This window comes from Corvus moneduloides, chromosome 25, assembly GCF_009650955.1.
Source record: "Corvus moneduloides isolate bCorMon1 chromosome 25, bCorMon1.pri, whole genome shotgun sequence".
Taxonomy (NCBI): Eukaryota; Metazoa; Chordata; class Aves; order Passeriformes; family Corvidae; genus Corvus; species Corvus moneduloides.
The window spans coordinates 19790-38580 of NC_045500.1; the positions used below are offsets into that span (position 1 = coordinate 19790).

At 61.8% G+C, this 18791-nt stretch overlaps 2 protein-coding genes across 2 annotated transcripts in view; one reads left to right on the plus strand and one right to left on the minus strand.

The window, feature by feature from the left end:
- On the minus strand, nt 1-3509 carry LOC116455768 (olfactory receptor 14J1-like). Its single transcript, XM_032134019.1, has 2 exons — nt 3396-3509; nt 1-1879 (listed from the first exon to the last, which is right to left on the minus strand). Exon 2 carries the CDS (start codon nt 1854-1856, stop codon nt 891-893), a length of 966 nt encoding a protein of 321 aa, XP_031989910.1. The 5' UTR covers nt 1857-1879; nt 3396-3509; the 3' UTR covers nt 1-890.
- An 8577-nt stretch (nt 3510-12086) lies between these two features.
- The window catches only part of LOC116455578, a 6953-nt gene continuing 248 nt past the window's right edge, over nt 12087-18791 (plus strand). The window contains 9 exon segments of the mRNA XM_032133573.1: nt 12087-12713; nt 13747-14472; nt 14560-14650; nt 14898-15137; nt 15238-15279; nt 15282-15317; nt 15320-15364; nt 15488-15705; nt 16524-17309. Coding sequence (XP_031989464.1) covers nt 12087-12713; nt 13747-14472; nt 14560-14650; nt 14898-15137; nt 15238-15279; nt 15282-15317; nt 15320-15364; nt 15488-15705; nt 16524-17309 — 2811 coding nt within the window.

The following is an 18791-nucleotide window of genomic DNA, read 5'->3' on the forward strand; positions in this document are numbered from 1 at the left end:
CCTCACACGACAGCCCCGTCCCACAGAAATGTCAGCCACTGAGCCTCTCGCTCTCCACGGCTTCACTGCTTTGGTGCCCAGTGGTTGCCACGGGGCCACCATGGCCCCTCTGAGCTGGGTTTGGGTGGGGTTTTGGTGGGTCTGCAGTCCCTGTTGTAATGTGGTTGTTCCAGTTCACAGACCATGATCTCTGGGCTGGCCACTCTGGGGATTTGTTTTAGGTCACGTTTAAGCTGCAGCTTTGTCCATTCTGTTATTCATGTTCAGGTTGGCAGCTCCAGGACTCGCTGTGATCCACCTGTGATTCACATGCCAGGGCCATAAAATTCTCAAAAACTTCACTGATCAGCCCAGCAATTCCAGCCACTGCTGTCTACTTTTAAATAACACAAAACTGTCAACCCCTCCTGTGCTCACAGGAGCACCACAGAGCAGGACAGCAGCGCAGCAGCCAGAGCTGAGGACTCCCACAAGGACAGAAGGACAGCGTGGAAGGATAAACAGAGCAGCTCTGAAAGCACCGAGTGCTGCTGCTCCCTGGCCCTGCTGCTGTGCTGGGACTCAGCTTCTCTCCCCCTCTGCACACAGGCACTGCCCTGCCAGATTCAGATGAGGTTTCAAAGGAAGCATTTTTGACCAACAAGTTGCTGCAGGATCCTTTATTTTGCTACAGTGCACAGAGGAGGTGATTCCTCATTTCCATTGTCTCTGGGTAAAATTCGAGGTGTAAGCAGTGAATTCTAAATAGGATGAATGATCCCAGTAATGGGATGGTGACGGGATAAATAAAGTTTCATTGTGCACAACATTATCACAAAATGACAAAGGAAACCCTGCACACACACAACCACTCTGAAAAACTTGAACAGACAGGCTGGGCCTGCACTGAGTTACACTGCAGCTGTGGAGAACAAAACCGGCACTTCATTGCTGCTGAAAAATCCAGTCATCGTTTTCCTCAGGGTATCCCTGAGCTCCTGGTTCCTCAGGCTGTAGATGAGGGGGTTCAGGGCTGGAGGCACCACCGAGTACAGAACTGACAGGGCCACATCCAGGGATGGCGAGGAGATGGAGGGGGGCTTCAGGTGAGCAAACAAAATAGTGCTGAGGAACAGAGAGAGCACGGCCAGGTGAGGGAAGCACGTGGAAAAGGCTTTGTGCCGGCCCTGCTCAGAGGGGATCCTCAGCACGGCCCTGAAGATCTGCACATAGGAGAAAACAATGAACACAAAACAGCCAAACACCAAACAGCCACTGACAGCGATGAGCCCAAGTTCCCTGAGGTGGGATTTGGAGCAGGAGAGCTTGAGGATGTGTGGGATTTCACAGAAGAACTGGCCCAGGGCATTGCCCTGGCCCAGGGGCAGGGAAAATGTATTGGCCGTGTGCATGAGAGCGTAGAGAAAGGCACCGGCCCAGGCAGCTGCTGCCATGTGGGCACAAGCTCTGCTGCCCAGGAGGGTCCCGTAGTGCAGGGCTTTGCAGATGGACACGTAGCGCTCATAGCACATGATGGTGAGGAGGAAATACTCTGCTGAGAGGAAGAACAGAAAGAAAAACACCTGAGCAGCACATGCTGAGTAGGAGATGTGGCTGGTGCCCCAGAGGGAATTGTGCATGGCCTTGGGGACAGTGGTGCAGATGGAGCCCAGGTCGGTGAGGGCCAGGCTGAGCAGGAAGAAGAACATGGGGCTGTGCAGGTGCTGGCCGCAGGCTCCGGCGCTGATGATGAGGCCGTTGCCCAGGAGGGCAGCCAGGGAGATGCCCAGGAAGAGGCAGAAGTGCAGGAGCTGCAGCTGCCGCGTGTCTGCCAATGGCAGCAGGAGGAAGTGGCTGATGGAGCTGCTGTTGGACATTTGCTGTGTCCGGGCATTGGGTTCTGCCACAGAGAAAGACAGTGAAAGGTTAGAGGAGATCTGTAAGCACAATCAAAGCCATTTCCTGTACACCCTCCCCTGGAACACACACAGACACCCTTTCGTGCTTAGGAGTTCTGGGGTTTTTTGTATTTTAAGCTCCCCCCATATCTCTCCTGGTATTCTTGGATATCAGAAATCCTCAGCATTTCTGCTGCCCTCAGGGAGAACAGAGCAACTTTTGCAAGGCAAGATGATGAGTGGACACTCAGAGGAGGTTCTCTGTCATTGTGACCTGCTCAGAGTTTCTGTTTCACTTTTCTCAAATGCAGAATGTTCACCCTCCCATGTTTCCCTTAAAGATCACCAGGTGCTGCTGGGAGCAGATGGATCCACCACAGACCCCCAAATGTCCGTCCCTCTCTCAAGGTCTCAGCACCACATTCGTAGCCGAGGACACCCCTGGCTCATTTCACCAACCCGACAGCATTTGCACACTTGTAGCATCTCTGCTTTTCTCCTCTCTCTGGGCCTTTCAGATAACACAAAGATGCTCCAGGACACGTTTGCATCCTGGAGGAAACTCCCAGCTTGGAAGGAAACCTCGGGGAGAGAGCCAAGAGTCCCAGAGCTGGCACTGGATGAAGGGAGATTGAGCTGCTGCCCTGGCTGCACTGACAGCCCTGCCCACAGCCGGGCACTGGGGCCAGCGTCACCCTGAGCCAGCTGTGCCCCCTCCCAGAGCCCCCAGGGCCGGGCAGCTGCTCCCAGCCCTGTGCTCTGCAGAGGGAACTGGGCCCGGGGCTGCAGAGCTGCCCCACGGCTCTGCTGCAGCTCTGCCTGCCCAGGAGGGGCTTCACGCCTTGGACCCCCGACCCTGAGGGCAGAGGTTTGGCTGGGGGACAGAGGAGGGAGGGGGCTTCTTCAGAGGGAGGGGCTGCACTGGAGGGGATCCTGTGGGGATCTCTAAACTCTCCCTGACACATTGCTGGGTTTGTTTCTCTCTTTCCCTGATCTCATCTCTGCTTCCTGGGGATTTTCCTCCTGGAGCTGTTTCCCTGTGCCTGATCTCTCCCTGCCAGCACTCACAGACCCCAAATCTCTGTGCACTCTCCTTGGCCCTACAGAAACCTGCCTGTGTGCAGGGCACTGGCTGGGGCAGGTTCTGTTTGCAGCTTGGAGAAAGGACAGCTCAGACTGAGCCTGATGGGTCCAGCCAAGGTGATGCTGGTGCTGTCCATGGGCACAGGAGTGGCTGAAAGCACAGGAGGGATCTCCTGTGCACCTGCTGATCACTGAAAGTAACAGTTCAGATGTCCCAGGGACCTGACAAAATTCATAATACCTTTAATATTTATCCTCCCTCCCTGCCATTCTCCAATGGCAGAAAACTGAAAACAAAGTCTCAGGAAATTTCCTCATTTCTATCAAAATCCTTGTATTGGAAATATTCTGGGAGTGATCAGAAACCCTCAGCACGTCAGAGCCTCATGAGCATTTCACCTCCCCTGCACTCGAGATGCTCTGAGTTGTACTCACAGAATCCGTAGGCAGGGGGATGTTGCAGCTTTAGGAGATCCCTCCAGGAGCTGCAGCTGCCGTGTCCTGCAGCCAGAGGCTTCCTGTGCCAGGGGCTGGGAGTGATTCTCCCGCAGTCACTTCCCAGCCCCTTCCCAGCCCCGGCTGAGTTTAAGCCCTGTGTGCCTCTGTGCTGTGCCCGGGCTGGCTGCAGGCAGTGCCCCAGCCCTGCTGGGCTGTGCCCAGGAGCTGCTCCTGGCCAGAGCTGTCTCTCTGCAGCGCTGCCGCTTGCCAGGAGCTGCCTCTGTGCCAGGAGCCCGGCCCAGCTCAGCAGCACAGCACACAGCACAAGGACTGGAATGACCCTCTTGGGGCTTGGTGCTGAGGCCCTGAACATCAGTCCCTGACAGGGACTGGCACAAACCTCTCAAGAATTCCAGTCAGAATTGAACTTCAAAGTTTCTGGAAGTTTTCATGGGTCCCAGTGAGGGACACAACTGAGAAAGTGTCCCCAGGCTCCAGTCAGAGCAGAGAACTGGAGGCAGGGATGACAGGGGGGACAAAGAGAAGCCAAGTCTTGGTGCCCTGGGGCACAGCAGCCTCTGGGCCACCAAGGGCTGGGAGGAGACACCTTGTCCTGAGGCCCTGGGGCCTCCTGGCACAGCCCCAGCAAGGCTGGGCACTGTCAGCCCCTTGTCCTGCCCTCAGCATCCCCCCACATCCCAGTGGCCTCAGGGATCTGCTGGAAGGAGTCCCTGGGGAGCCTTGGTCAGGAATGGCCCTGGGGGCTCCTCAATGCTCCCAGGGACTGCAGGGTTTTCAAAGGACTTTGGCTTTGGCTTTTGCCTGGGAGTCTCTGAGAGCTTTGTGCAATCCCAGCCTCCAATTCTCTCCTCCAAGGAGTCCATGAGGAGCCTGTGGTGGGCATGGAGCTCAGTGGGACCCATTGATGCCTCAAGACTGTGGAAACCATGTTTTTACTAGAAAATGGACATAATGTGAACCAGCCATAAAATAGAAGAACCAGAGCACATAAGACAGAAGGACTTGAGCACCTACACAGGGGAAGAGTCCATGGGGAGGTTGTGAGAACGAAACAAGCAGCACTGGGGAGGATGTGAATGAGGAACAAGCAAAGGAAGAAAAGGATAAGAAAAGGCAAACTGAAGGACAGTTGTGACATACACGACAGACAATGTGACACACAGACAAGAGCCAATCACAAAGCATAAAGCAGCGTGTGAAAATAGCCCTTAACCCATAATAATTATGCACGATCACACGTAGGGAAAGCAAGAACTGTATATGAGGGACAGTAGGTCATCAATAAAATGGCTTCTGCCTGATTCACACCGAATCGTGTAGAGTCCATTGTTTGTCTCCGCAGCCACCAGAAGAAACAATTGGACAGAGCAGATGAAATTTTTTAGGGTGTGAAGGTAAAAAATCAGCTGTTTCCAATGAATCTCCAACGTTGATCTGAGTCCCGATGGATGTTCCTGCCCCTGCATTCACCCAGGTGCCTACAGGGATCCAGGAGAACGTGGAGAGCACCAGCCAGGGGTCTTCCCAACACGGATCACAGGGAATGTGGGTCACCAGGGCTCTGCCAAATGTGGGTCCTCTGATGGGAGATGGAGTTGGAGCAGAGGACAAAGCTCTTCCCGCAGTCGGGGCACTCTCAGGGCTGCCCTTAGCAGTGCCTCCGTTGATGTTGGGTCAAGTTAGAGCTCTGTGAGAAGCTCTTCCCACACTGGGGACACTCGTAGGGCCTTTCCCCAGTGTGGATCTGCCAGTGGGTGACGAGGTGGGAGTTTTGTTTGAAGCCCTTCCTGCAGTCGGGGCAGCGGAAGGGCCTCTCATCAGTGTGAATCCGCTGGTGCAGGAGGAGAGTGGAGCTGGTGTGAAACCTCTTCCCACACTCGGGACACTCGTAGGGTCTCTCCCCGGTGTGGATCCTCTGGTGGATACGTAGGTTGGAGATTGTGACAAAGCTCTTCTCACATTCCCCACACTCATAGGGCCCCTTCCCAGTGTGGAACCTCTGGTGCTGGATCAGGGTGCATCTCTGGCTGAAGCTCTTCCCACATTCCCCACACTCGTAGGGCCTCTCTCCAGTGTGGATGCGCTGGTGGTTGATCAGGTTGGAGCTCCACCTGAAGCTCTTCCCACATTCCCCACACATGTGGGGCTTCTCCCCATCATGAAGCTGCTCATGAACCACCAGCTCTGACCTCTGGCTGCATCTCCGGCCCCTTCCCGGCACAGGGTGGGCCTTTCCTCCTCAGAGCACCCTGGGCTGCGTTTCCAGCCCCTCCTCCTGCGGGATCTCTGGGGCTTTTCCTCCCCGTTGGATTCCTGCGCCGTGGAGCCGCTCAAAACGGCCTCTTCCACCAGGTTCTGCTGCAGGGATTTGTCCTCCCTGGGCTCCATCCTCAGCTCCTTGTCTGGGGGAGGAAGGACAAGGAGAGGATGGGATTTGCCTCTGTGCCACAGGGAAGGGGAAGGAGATCCCCCCAGTCCGTCCCTGGCAGGACGGCGTCGGCAGCGGGGTTGTCCTGCAGCCGGGGGCGATGCTGGGCTGGGAGATGGAGCAGGAGAGAGGGGAAAGGGGCACTGACTTCCTCCTCACCTGCCTGGGGCTCCCGGGGCATCTTCCTCTTCCTCGCAGCCTCCTCCTCCATCTGGCCAAGGGCTGGGAATGGGAAATCCTGGTCTGGGGAGAAGGGATGAGCACGTTGACTTTACAGGTCCCTCTGCCAAGTCCATCTCTAGAAGTCACTGGGCACTGTGTGTCCATAAAAATCTGCTCTGAAAAAGCCTCTCAGGAGTTCCCTGTCTCTGGTCTCTCCCCTTTGGTGTTTGGGGGTTCCCCCCTGTCCCAGCTGCTGGGGGTCCCTCTTTCATTGGGAGTCCTCCTCTCTACTTGGTCTCCACCCTCCCCAGGCTGCTGGGAGTCCAGGAATCCAAAAGCTCCCCCCTTTGGTCTCCCCACTTAGGGATGCTGGGGGTTATGGGATCCCCAGGTCCCTTCTCCCCTTATTCTCTGCTTCGGGGTGCAGGGGGTCCAAGGAGTCCCCCCTCCCCCTCTCCAGGCTGTTGAGGGTCCCGCGAATGGCGGCGCTCCCCCCTCTCTGGGCTCCCCACTTTGGGGCCCTGGGGGTCACAGGGGTTCGCTCCTCCAGACTGCCGGGGCTCCCCTGCTCCCGGTACTGCCCCTCTCTGCTCGTCCCACTCTGGGGCTCCCGAGGTTCCCCCTCCGGCTCTCCCAAGGGGTCCCGCAGCCCCCTGGCTCCGGGCTGGAGGCAGCTCTGCCTGACCCATCAGCATGGGGAGGACCCCACATCCCACCACCCCCCACTGGGGCTCTGCCAGCAGCCACCACAGGGATCCCCCAAAAACACCTCCTGGGGACCCCCCAGTATCCCCCCAAGGGGCACCTACGGCTCAGCTTTGGACTCCTGCAAGATCCAAACATCCCCCCCAAAAACACCGGCCCAGCGACTCCCCAGGATATTTGGGCCAAGCTCCCCCTCCCCCATCACCTGTGGGATGGGGGGGTCGATGCTCCTTGGGGTGAGGGGCCTGCAAATTCTGGGACCACTGGACCCACGAGCTCCCTCCTCTTCCTCCACCTTCTTCTCGTCTTCCTCCATCCATTCTCCTCCTTCTCCTTAATCCCACCTCCTGCTCCTCCTCTCTCCATCCTTTCTCCTGCTCCTTCTTCCCCCCTTCTTCTCTTCCATCCCTCCTCCCCTGTTCCCCAAGCCCCTCACATCCCATGGGAGGAATGGGAATGGAGCCAGGACAGGTCGGGATGGGCAGTGCAGGACTCTGGGCTGCTCCCACCCCCTGGGGTAACCTGGCCAAGGGAAAAGATGCAAAATTGGTGGGTGGAGATAAGAACTTGGTGTTGTGGTCGCCATGGGTGGGGACTTCCACCCCTTTGGTCTCATGTCAGGATGGAGAGCGAAGCGGGGGATGCAGAGATTGATGGGAGATCCCAAGGGATTTTAGGGGCAGGATGAGAGCTGCTGCGAGTCCCTTGTTGGGGGTGGGGGGTCAGCCTGGAGACCCCAGAGTGTTCCCAGGGCCCTGGGATGGAAAGTTGTCACCACCTTCTTCTGCTTCAGGTGGTGGTTCTGGAGGGACCTGGGCTCCTTGGGGCTCTTCCTGCAGCCAAGAACTTGTAGGGACCCTCCTCCAGGTGGCTCCTACAGGTGTTCCAGGGGCTTGGGGCTCACGGTGAAGCCCTTCCCAGAGTCTGGGCAGCCATAGGGGCTCCCCAGTGTGCATCCCCTGGTGTCTGGTGAGGCTCCTATGAAAGCTTTTCCTGCCCTCCTGGCCCCTGTAGGGTCTCCCTCCTCTGAGATGGGACCTCTGGGCAAAGCTCGAGCAGACACAGGACTTCTCCCCCACTTGGATCCTGTGCTGGGAGATCAGCTCCATGCTCCGGCCAAAGCTCTTCCCACAGGAGATCAGTCCCCTGCAAGGATGGCAACTTTGGGGTTCCCCACACCCCTCCCACTCACCTGGAGGTCCCATCCCCCATCTTTCCCCTCCTCCACCCTTTTCCCATCATCCCCCATCTTCATCCACCAACCGACCTCACTAAGGGGAAGGATCCAACTCCCTTTTTCCTCCCTCTCTCCCATCCCCGTCTCCTTTCTCATCTTCCCCCAAAGCCTCCGTGTCCCACGTGCCTGGTTTGGGGCTCTCAGTCCCCTCTCCCACTCAGTTTGGGGAATCCGATCCCCTTTTCACTGCTCTCCCCCTACTTCCAATGGGTCCCCCCTTTTCCCCTCCTCCCCTCACGCCAGAGCTCCTCGCCCGCGGCCCAGGGGGCTCCCAGCACCACCAGTGCCACCAGTGCGGCCCCAGCTGCCCCCACACGCCCCATGCCCAGCGCCGGGCGGTGCCCACAGCCCCAAAGCAGCCGCGCTGTGCCCTGGGGGGCCCCCAGAGCGGCCCTGCCCCGCACGGCACTGGGAGCACCAGTCCGGAGCAGTGCGGAGCGCGGGCGGGCGGCATCAGCCGTGCCCGGGCAGGGCCGGGCCCCGCGGGGCTCCCGCCCGCACTCGGCCCCCGCCGGGACAGCGCGGGGGGGCCCGGCCTGGCCGCCCCCACCTCCCCCTCCCCAAATTCCGCTCCGGGGGGGCGCTGGGGGCGGGGGGGGCTCAGCTGGGGCCAGAGCTGCCGGAGCCACGTGTCCCCCGCTGCCAGCACCACCCCCTCAGGATTAGGGGTGCCCCCAAACTCCCTCAGAGCTGCCGGATACCCCGCAGGCCCCTGAGGAGTGGGGTCCCCCCGGCCTCATCATCCCCAACCTTCAGCTGCCTCATCCCAGGCCCCATCCTGCCCATCCCCCTCCGCCACACTTCATCCCACACCCCAATCCACATCCCACCCTTCCCGGGCCCCATCCCGCCCCATCCCATTTCTCCCGGCAGCCGCCACCGGGACCCCAAAAACCCCGCGTGCCGGGGGCTCCCCAATATCCCCCAAGGGGCATTTGCGACTCACATTTGGAGCCCTGCAAGATCCAAACATCCGCCTCCCCCCCGCCCCACCAAACCCCCCTTCCCCCAGGAACCAACAAAGATATTTGGGGCTCGGTGCTGGAGTCCTCCAAGCTCCAAAAATCCCCTCTCCCGAAACAACCCCAGGCACCGCCCAAGATATTTGGGGCGAGCTGTCCCTCCCCGGTCACCTGCGGGATGGGGGGAGCGAGGCCGAGAGCTGCGGACACAGAGAGCGATGGATGCACGTGGAGGCTCCTCTTCCTTCCTCCTCTGCCCCGCCTCTTCCTCCCGCCCCTCCCCCTTTATCCCTCCTCTTCCTCCCGCTCCTGCTCCTCCATCCGTCCTCCGTCCAGCAGCTCCGCTGCCGTCCCCAAACTTCGGGCTGGACCGTGGGGTCTGGGACACAGCCCCGTGCTGGGGGGCAGAGCCGCTGCTGAGGCCATCGCTGTGTCCGGGGCATCCTTTGTGCCCCTCGTGCAGCTCCAGGCTCCCGAGGGCTCCCCGAGGGTTTCTGTGGCTGTCGCTGCTCCCCAAATCTGTCGCGTTTAATGCCCAAGCGCGGCAGCCCCGTGCCCTGTGGCAGCAGCCGGTGCCGGGACACAGCCCCGGGAGCTGCGCTAATGTCCGGCCGTGCCCAGGAGGGACTGAGGGGAGGGGACTTCATAAGGATCCCCCCTCTGCGCCCCTGGCTGCGCACGGAAAGGTTCTTTAGTGCATGGGAGCGGTTTTCCGGGATTTCTGGGCTCGGCGGGGCCGAGGCGGCGGCAGCGGGAGCCGCGGGGCCCCGCCCGTGGGGGCGGCCGGGCTGGAAAAGTGCGCGGGGCCCCAGCGCGGTGCCCGAGGGCGGAGCGGAGCTGACGGGAACAACCCCCGGAACCCCCCGGTGCCCGAGGGCTGAGCGGAGCTGACGGGAACAACCCCCGGAACCCCCCGGTGCCCGAGGGCTGAGCGGAGCTGACGGGAACAAGCCCCGGAACCCCCCGGTGCCCGAGGGCTGAGCGGAGCTGACGGGAACAACCCCGGAACCCCCCGGTGCCCGAGGGCTGAGCGGAGCTGACGGGAACAACCCCGGAACCCCCCGGTGCCCGAGGGCTGAGCGGAGCTGACGGGAACACCCCGCTCGTCTCCGCCGCTCGAAGCCGCTTCCCCGGCTCCGGCTGCCGCCGCCGCCCGGCCCCGGCGCGGTCCCGCGGGGTCGCCGCTCTTCGCGCAGCTGGAGGGCTCGATCCGAGCCGCGCCCCGCCCGTCCCTCGCTGCGGCTCTTTCGGTGACACGGAGCGCCCGAGACCCCGCGCTGCTGCCCCGACGCTCCCTCGGTGCAGCTCTTTCAGTCGCTGCGCAGCCGCCACTCCCCGTGCTGTTCTTCTAGAATTTATTATTCTCTTCTCCTTCTTTTACTCCATCCGCACCTCCCATCCCACGCCTTCCGCTGCGGCTCTTTCACCGCCGAGCTCCTCGCCGGTCTCTCGGTGCAGCTCCTTCAGTGCCACGGGCCGGCGGAGACGCCCCTCGGTGCGGCTCTTTGATCGGATTTTCTTCTTTTCTCGCGGTTTTCTCTCCTTCCCAGCTCGCCCGTCCCGCGGAGCGGCTCCTTCAGGGGCCCGGGGCGGCACCGAGCCCTCGGGGCGGCTCCAAAGGGCCCCGCCCGCCGCCGCTCCCCGAGGCCTCCCCGCTGCTGCCGGGGATCGGACACCGCAGGCGGCCCCGGCCCCTTCCTCTTCTTCCTCTTCCTCTTCTTCCTCTTCTTCCTCTTCTTCCTCCTCTTCCTGCCGGGATTCAGCCCCCGCCGCCGCCCGGCTCCTTCTGCCGCTCCTGCCCGGCACGAAGCGGTGGTGCCGCTGACGGGGCCGGAGCGCGGCTGCCCCGCGACTGCTCCGCGCCTCAGGGCCGGGCCGGGGAGTGACCGCACGGCTGAGGAGGGACCCCCCGCTGGCCAGGGCAGGGACTGACCCCATGGGAGGGACCCCCCGCTGGCCAGGACAGGACTGACCCCCGCTGGCCAGGGCAGGGACTGACCCCATGGGAGGGACCCCCCGCTGGCCAGGACAGGGACTGACCCCATGGGAGGGATCCCCCGCCGGAGCAGGGAAGGATTCCTGTCCCCGAGGGGGAAGCAGCGGCACGAACTGACCGCGACTCCCATCCCTTCTCCCTGCCCCGCTGGGCACAGCAGGGAGGAGCCGGGGATAAAGTGAACTCCGGCAAGGAGAAAGAGGTCGGGGGAAGGTTCTGTACCAGGGTTTATTTTCCTCCTCACTCTCCTGTTCTGATTCGCTCCGTCCCAAATCCAGTTCATTCCCCACGTCGGGGCTCTTGTGGCCGCGATGGCGATCCCTGAGTGACCTCTCCCTGCCCTTAGCCCGAGCCACGAGGACTCGGATCTGTTCCAGTTCCGTGCAATTCACGGGCATTTGGGGCAGCTGGAGCGAAGCAGCTGGAAAGCACAGCGGGCTCGAGAGGGACTCAAGCAGGGCAGGAGCCGGGGCTGCCCCGAGGGAGCTCTCCCGACACGAACCTTCCCGGGCTCTTTCTACGGGAATTGCGGGGAATGTTTCCATTCGTCGCTACAAAGCAGAGTCACAAGTGGAGCTGAGCTTTCCGCTTGAAAGGAGGGAATCGAACGTGTGCGCGGGGACTGCTGGAACCTCTAGGTGTCCCTTGATACTTGAGTTTCGGAAATATTCAGCCCCTCAGCAGCGATGTCTCTCCCAGCCCACCGGCTCCTGGCTCAGACCCAGCTCGGAGCTTGGAGAAGAGACCCAAAGTCGCCACAGAAGAAGTTCTGCCGTTATTTTCTTCATTCATATTTATTTTATGCTATTTTATTTTATAATCTATAATACTCTTTTTTTTTCTTTTATTCTTAGTTTCTTTTTTTTTCAATTTTTTTTCTTCTTCTATTACATCGGGTTTTTTCTCTATTTCCCCCCCCCCCCCCTTTGTTTCCTTCCCGGAGGTTTGTGGTGAGATGCTGTCCTACCGGTTCTTCCCCGGAAACCAACGAAATCAATCGAAATAATGATGGATTTTTGAACTCTTCCCGCCGCTCTTTCCAGAAGGTCCCGGCCGGGTCCTGCCGGGAGGAGCTGGGGGCACAGAGGGGCCTCAGGGCTTAATTGGGGTGAACAGTTTAATTGGGGCGAGAAACACTTCAATTCTGAGGAGAAAATGTGAATGGAGGGGAGAGAAAATGAACTGCGGGGAGGAGCCCCCCAGCCCCCGGCTGTGCCCCGAAGGTGCTGCCCGCGGCTCCTCTGCTCCCACCCCCGGGCTGGGGGCGCGGAGCTGCCGCTGCTCCCCGGGAACGTCACGGGATAAAAACTCCATTCAAGCTTTTGCAGCCGTGGCAGCGACGCTCAGCGTTCCTTGGACCTTCCATGGCCCGTGGACATCCCGTGTCCCTCGGCTGTTCCGCGTCCCCCGGGTGTTCCATGTTCGCCCAGTTTGTTCCCGCACGCTCCCAGCCACTCCCAGCTGCTGCCAGCTGCACTCAGCAAGCTCCCAGTTTCTCCCAGTCGCCCTCAGAGTGGTCCCTGTTGCTCGCAGTGTGACCTCTGTTACCCAGTTCTGGTCCCAGAGGGTTCCGGTCCTGGTTCTGGTCCTGGTGTATCCCGGTGTCCCAGTCTGTCCCAGTCCATCCCAGCCTGTCCCAGTCCGTCCCGGCCCCTTCCCGGCAGCTGCCGCCTTTTCCCGGATCCTGCCCCTCCCGCCCCCGGAGCTGCCGCCGGACGCCCCCCAAGATGCTGACGGGGACCGGGGGCTTCGTGTTGGGCTTCGTCCTCTTGGGCTGGGGCTCGGCCTCCACCTGCGGGAGGAGGTGAGGGGGGGTCCCCGGGGGTCGTGTCCTCCCCTCGGAGCGCGTGTGACTCCCCCATGTCCCCCCATGCAGGGTCACCCCCTTTTCTCTCTCACAGCGCTCCTGACCCAGCTCCTGCTCCCCCCTGGGAGGGGCTTTGGGAGCCCTGGGACCCCCTTGAATCCCCTTGGATTCCCTGGGCTTTGGGAGCCCTGGGACCCCCCTGCACCCCTCATCCTGCACCAGCACCTCCCTGCACTCCCTGTCCCGGGTATCCTCCTCTCCCAGCCCCTGCATCCCCTGTTTCCCTGACCCCAGGGACCCCCGGACCCCCATTCCCGGCCATCCCGGAGCACCTCAGCCCCAGGCCTCCCTTTCCTGGGAAACCCGAACTGGGCACGGGGCTCTGCAGCCGCTCTGGGATTTATGATCACCCAAAGGAAAGGGACAGGAGAGGAGAGAGAGAGAAGGAGATTGGGAGTCAGGGATCGGGGTCACAGCGCCCAGTCCTGCCCCGCCGGGGCTGGGGCCCCGCAGCCGCAGGACAAAATGGATCCGCGGCTCCCGGTGCTTGCCCCGCTCCGGCCCGAACCCAGCGGGTTCCAGGCAGAGTTTGGCCGCGGGGCCCGGGAGCTCAGCCCAGCCCGGCCCGGGGGTCCCGCAGGGCGCGGCCGAGGAGGGTCCGGGGGATGCCAGGAGGGGATCCAGGGGAATTCCCTGGAATTGCCCCGTCCCCTCCCCCCGCGCTCCCTCGGTCCCTTTGGCTTCTCCGTCTCCCGCCCTGCGCCGCCGGGATCTGCCCGGCCACCGGTGACGTCACGAGCATCCCGAGCTGCCATTGGCGGGCAGGAAAGAGCGGCGCCAATGGCGGGGCCGGAGGCGGCTCTGGGGGCGGAGCCGGGCTGGGGGCGGGGCCCAGCGGAGCAGCGCGATGGCTCCAGCGCTGGGGCCGGGGGCGCTCCTGGGGGGGCGAGGGGCGAGTGGGACCCCCGGCACCGGGACTCTTTGCTCGCCCATTCCGGAGCACCGAGGATCCCTAAACCCCCATTCCTAGGCACCGCGATCCCCCAGAACCCCCATTCCTGGGCTTGGGTCCCACCCTGCACTCCCTTATCCGGCACCCATAACCCCGGCACCCCTTCCCGGCCATTCCGCCTCTCCCAGCCCCCAGAGCCCCATTTTCCCTTACCCAGAGACCCCCCGGACCCCTATTCGTGCCTTTCCCAGCACCCAGCCCCTCCTTTCCTCAACACTGAGCACACCCGGCACCCCTATTCGCAGCCATCCCGGCTTTCCCCGCCCTGTGCTGGGACTGGGGTCACTGGGGGCCCTTGGAGCCCCCATTCCTGGATACAGGGACCCCCTTAACCCCACCCATCCCACCTCTACCCACCCCCAGCCTGCCCTTTTCTCAGTCCCGGAACCCTCAAACCCCCTTCCCGGCTCTCCCAGCTCTCCCAGTTCCCCCTTTCCTTCACCCGTGACCCCCCAGACCACAAATCTCCGTGTCCCCCCAGCTCTCCTGTCCCTGCGTTACCCGCACGTGGCGGTGCCGGAGCCCGGCCCGGGGCTCCCCCAGTTCGTGTCCATGGGGTCCCTGGATGGGATCCCCTCCCGGCGCCGCCGCAGCGAGCGGGGCCAGGCCGAACCGCAGGCGCCGGGGATGGCGGCCGGAGCCGAGCGGGGATCTTGGGATCCCCGGAGCCGGCACAGCGAGCGGCACCGGCACGGGGCCACCAGGAAGCCGGAGATGCTGCAGGACCGGCACAGCCAGAGCGGGGCTGGGCGGGGGGAGCCGGGGCTGGGCCGGGATCTGTGAGGCTGGGATGGCAACTGCGGGACTGGAATGGGCATCCTCGAGATCAAGGCAGAGGAATCAGCAAATTACCTGGGGCACACCTGCCTGGAATGTCTCCGGAAACATGTCAGATATGGGCGGGAGGCACTGGAGTGTGAAGGTGGGGAGGGCAGAATTCCCGTGGGAATATGGGATTTGAGAATGCGGGATTTTGGGGGGGCAAAATTTGGGAACATGGGAATTCCCATGGAAATTCCATGGATGGATCTCAGTCATCCCATTCCCATGGGAATTCTGTAGATGGATCTCACTGCCATCCCATTCCCATGGAATTCCATGGGCAGATCTCATCCCCATCCCACTGCCATGGAATCTCATGGCTGCATCTCACCGTGACCCCATTCCAGAGTCCCCTGATGTCCATGTGTCCGGGAAAGCGGAACACGGGATCCTGACGTTGTCCTGCCACGCGTACGGATTCTACCCCAGCACCATCGGGATCAGCTGGATGAAGGGGATGAAATCCGGGATCGTTCCCAACAGAGACAGCACCTTCCACCCCTGGGCCGGGATCGAGGAGGAGCGGGAGCAGCACCGGTGCTGGGTGGAGCATCTCGGAATGCCGGAGATCGGGATCTTCTCCTGGGGTGGGGCTGGGAATGTGGGATGTGAGAATTGGGAATTTGGGAATGTGAAGTAGCAGGATGGGGGTTCCCCTCCCCCTCCTCACCATCCCGTGCTTTCCAGAGCCGGAATCCAGCGGGAATCTCACCCCGGTGGTTGCTGTGTCATCATCGCTGCCATCGGCGTCATTCTCCTCATCGGATTCGCGTCTGGAAGCTCCAATCCGTTTCCCCCCCCAAACTCCTCCTGGGTGCCCCCTAAGCCCCCAACAGGCATTCCTGGGAGTCCCCTTGTGTCCCCTCCCTGGCGACTTTGGGGGGACCCCACCAACCCGTCTGTGCCCCCCAGATTTCTTCTGCAGCCCCCCCGTGAGAGTGGGGGGTGGGGGCCGAGTGCTGGTGCCCCCCTGCCTGCAGCAGATCCAGCGGTGAGGGGAGTTCAGGGGTCCCTCAGCATTTGGGGTCCCCCGAGATTTGGGGTGAACCCCCCGGGCCCCCCAGGATCTCCCTGAACACGCTGACGCTGCCCGTGCGCAGCGAGAAGGTTCATACCCGGCACGGGGTCCCCAGCTCTGTCACCGGCATCGCCCAGGTACCCCAAAACCTCCCGGGAATCCCCAACACCTCCCGGGGAACCCCAACCTCTCCTAGGACCCCGAAAATATCCCCGGGACCCTCCAAAAACTCCCCAGGACCGCAAAGCCCCATAACCCCCCCCCAAACCCTCTCAGGACACCAAAATTCCCAAACCTCCCAATACCCCCCGGACTCCCTTGAGAAGGTTTATACCTGGCACGGGGTCCCCATCTCCATCACCGGCAGGTACCCCAAAACAGCCTTGGGACCTCAAATTATTCCTCCCGGGATCACCCAAACCCCCACTTTGGGACCCCTGAAAACCCCCCTCGGGAATCCCCAAAAACCCCCGGGACTCCAACAACCCCCGGGACCCACAAAACCCCCCCAGGAGCCCCTCGCGAATGTTCACACCCAGCACGGGGTCCCCATCGCCATCATCGGCACCACCCAGGTACCCCCAAACCCTGCCGGGACCCCCAAACCCTCCCGGGGCTCCACTGCCGGAATCAACGGGAGTGGTGTTGCCCTTTTAACGGGAGTTATAGTGGGAACCGACTTTACTGGCAGATCTTAAAGCGGCGATGGTAGAGCGAACCCTAAAAATTCACCCGGGGGGCACTCTCCCGTTTGCTGCACTCGGGGGAGTCCCGAACGGCGACGGGTCCTGCGCTGAGCCCCCCACTCAGCCGGGGGTGGGGAGGGAACGGGGAGGGCTGGGACGGGGTTTGGGGGTGCTGGGCTTAACTGGGGGACCCCACTGGAAGCCCTTTGCCACTGTCCCACCTGCCCGGATCCCCCCTCTCGCACCCCTTTGCCGTTGTTGCCCCAAAGCTCCGCTGCCCCAGCTCGCTCTGGGGTGACCCAGCCCTTTCCCATCGTGGCCCGGCCCGGCCCCGCTGCCCCGAGAGCTCCCGGGCCGCGGCCGCAGGCACGGAGCAAGGGCAGGAGGAGGAGGAGGCGGGACAGAGGAGGAGGAAGAGGAGGCACGGGGGGAAGAAGGAGGAGCCGGAGCAGGCGGAGGAGGCTCCAGGTGCGGGCAGCGCTCTCTGGATCCGCAGCCGCTCGGGCCGGGAGCATCGCCCGCCCCGCATCCCGCAGGTGCCCGGGGAGGGGGAGCTCGGCCCAAACATGCCGGGCGGTGTTTTTGGAGGGGGGAGGGATATTTGGAGCTCGCAGGGAATCGATTTGGGGCTCGCTGTTTCATGCTCTCTGTCGGGGCGGGCGGCGCGATGTTTGGAGCTTGCGGGACTGCAAAGGCGAGCCGCAGATGCCCCTGGGGCGGATATCGGGGGGTCCCGGGAGGTGTTTTTGGGGGTGCTGGTGGCGGTGGCGGCAGAGCCCCGGCGGGGGCGGGGGGATGCGGGTCCCCCCGCGGTGGGGGTTGGGCTTCCCGGGCCGGGCCCTCCGAGCTGTGCCGGGGCCCCGTGGGGACGGCGCGGGGCCGGCGGGGGCGGGGGGACACCGGTTTTGGGGAGCCCCGGGAGAGCCGCGGCTTCCCTAAGCGGGACCCCGGAGAGAGGAGAGCCCCAGGAGCCCAAAGCGGGGAGCCCGAGAGGGGGGACCCCTGGGATTGGCGGGACCCCGGCGGGGGGGTCTGGGGGCTGCAGGGGCGGCACGGCCGGGAAAGGGGCTCGGGGGTGCCGGGGCCGGGAAAGGGGCTCGGGGGTGCCGGGGCCGGGAAATGGGCTTGTTGGGGTCTCTCCCCCGCCGTGTAGCCCTGGGAGAGGGGCCCTGAGGGCACAGACACGGGGCTTCCCTGTCCCTGCTCAGCCTCGTTCCCATGGGTTGGTTTGTGTTCCCTGCGCGGGCAGAAGGACCCTTGGTCCCGTGACTGGAACAGTTCCTCAGCAGAGCTCCGGCCATGCGGCTGGAGAAATAAACATCTCTGAAACATCTAGCAAGAATCTGTCTGTCCATATATATTTCCTTTCCACGGGACTCCTGGTTTGATATATGCGTGTTGCAGGATCCCCACTGCAACAAATGGTGGAGATTTGTGAGCAGAACGATCCCCGATCCCTAAGCGACTGATTTGTGTGAGTAAACCCTGGAAACTTTGGATTCCTCTTCTTGGTTTTGCTTTGCTATTCCGTATCTAAACTATGGAGGAACCGTGGGAAGACTCTTGGCTCTCCGAGCCGCATATGGACATTTATCTTAAACTTAAAACGATTCTTGAACAACGATTTGTAAATTTTAGCTTGATTCAAGCTCAGAAAGAACTGAAACACTTCCTGGCATGGTTGTTTAAGAACTTTTTCTATGTTTCTTGGGATTTAATTCTTACCAAGGGCTTTTGGAAAACCGTTTGGACACAGTTAATATTTGAGTCAAAATATATGCCGATGGAAGAATATTTTCGTGAATATTATTTAGTTACCGAGACTGTTGAGCAATGTCAGCTGTGTCCTGGCGAAGGGAAGCCTGGCTCAGGGACCGTGCGGCCCAGGCCACGTGCACCGAGCGCTCTCCGAGCAGCAGCGAGGCAGTTCCCGCGCGCGGGCGGAGCCAAGCGAGCCGTAGTGTCGGCGGCGGAGCGAGGAGCGGCGGGACCTGGCGGTGCCTGCCCGGCCGCGTGCAGCGTGTGGTGGAGCGAGCCCCGGGAATGCCCGACCGAGACGGAGCCGCGCCGAACCGAAACACGCGCTGGAGCAGGGCGCGGGGGAGTCGTCGCCCGGGGGCCCGGCCGAGACGTGGGTGCAGCGCCCGGCATCGGCAGCGAAGCCGCGACCAGAGGAGGCGACGCACGGAGAACTGAGCGGCGCGGCCCGGCCCGGCCCGCGCAGCCCTGAACGCGACCCCGGGAAGAGCGCGCAGGCACCAGCAGCCCCGACAATTCCAACACGGGAGCGACCGAAGGAGAGAGCAAAGACGCAGCGAGACAGAAAACAGCAGCCACTCGGAAAAAGATCATAGTAACTAAGACCTTAGGGATAGTAAAATGGTATAATGTTAAGCAAAATTATGGTTTTATAACAAGGTGTGACAACCAGCAAGACATATTCGTGCATAGAACTGCTATTAAAAAGAATAACCCTGAAAAATACATCCCAAGCTTGGGAGATGGAGAGGTGGTGCAATTCAAAATTATACGAGGTA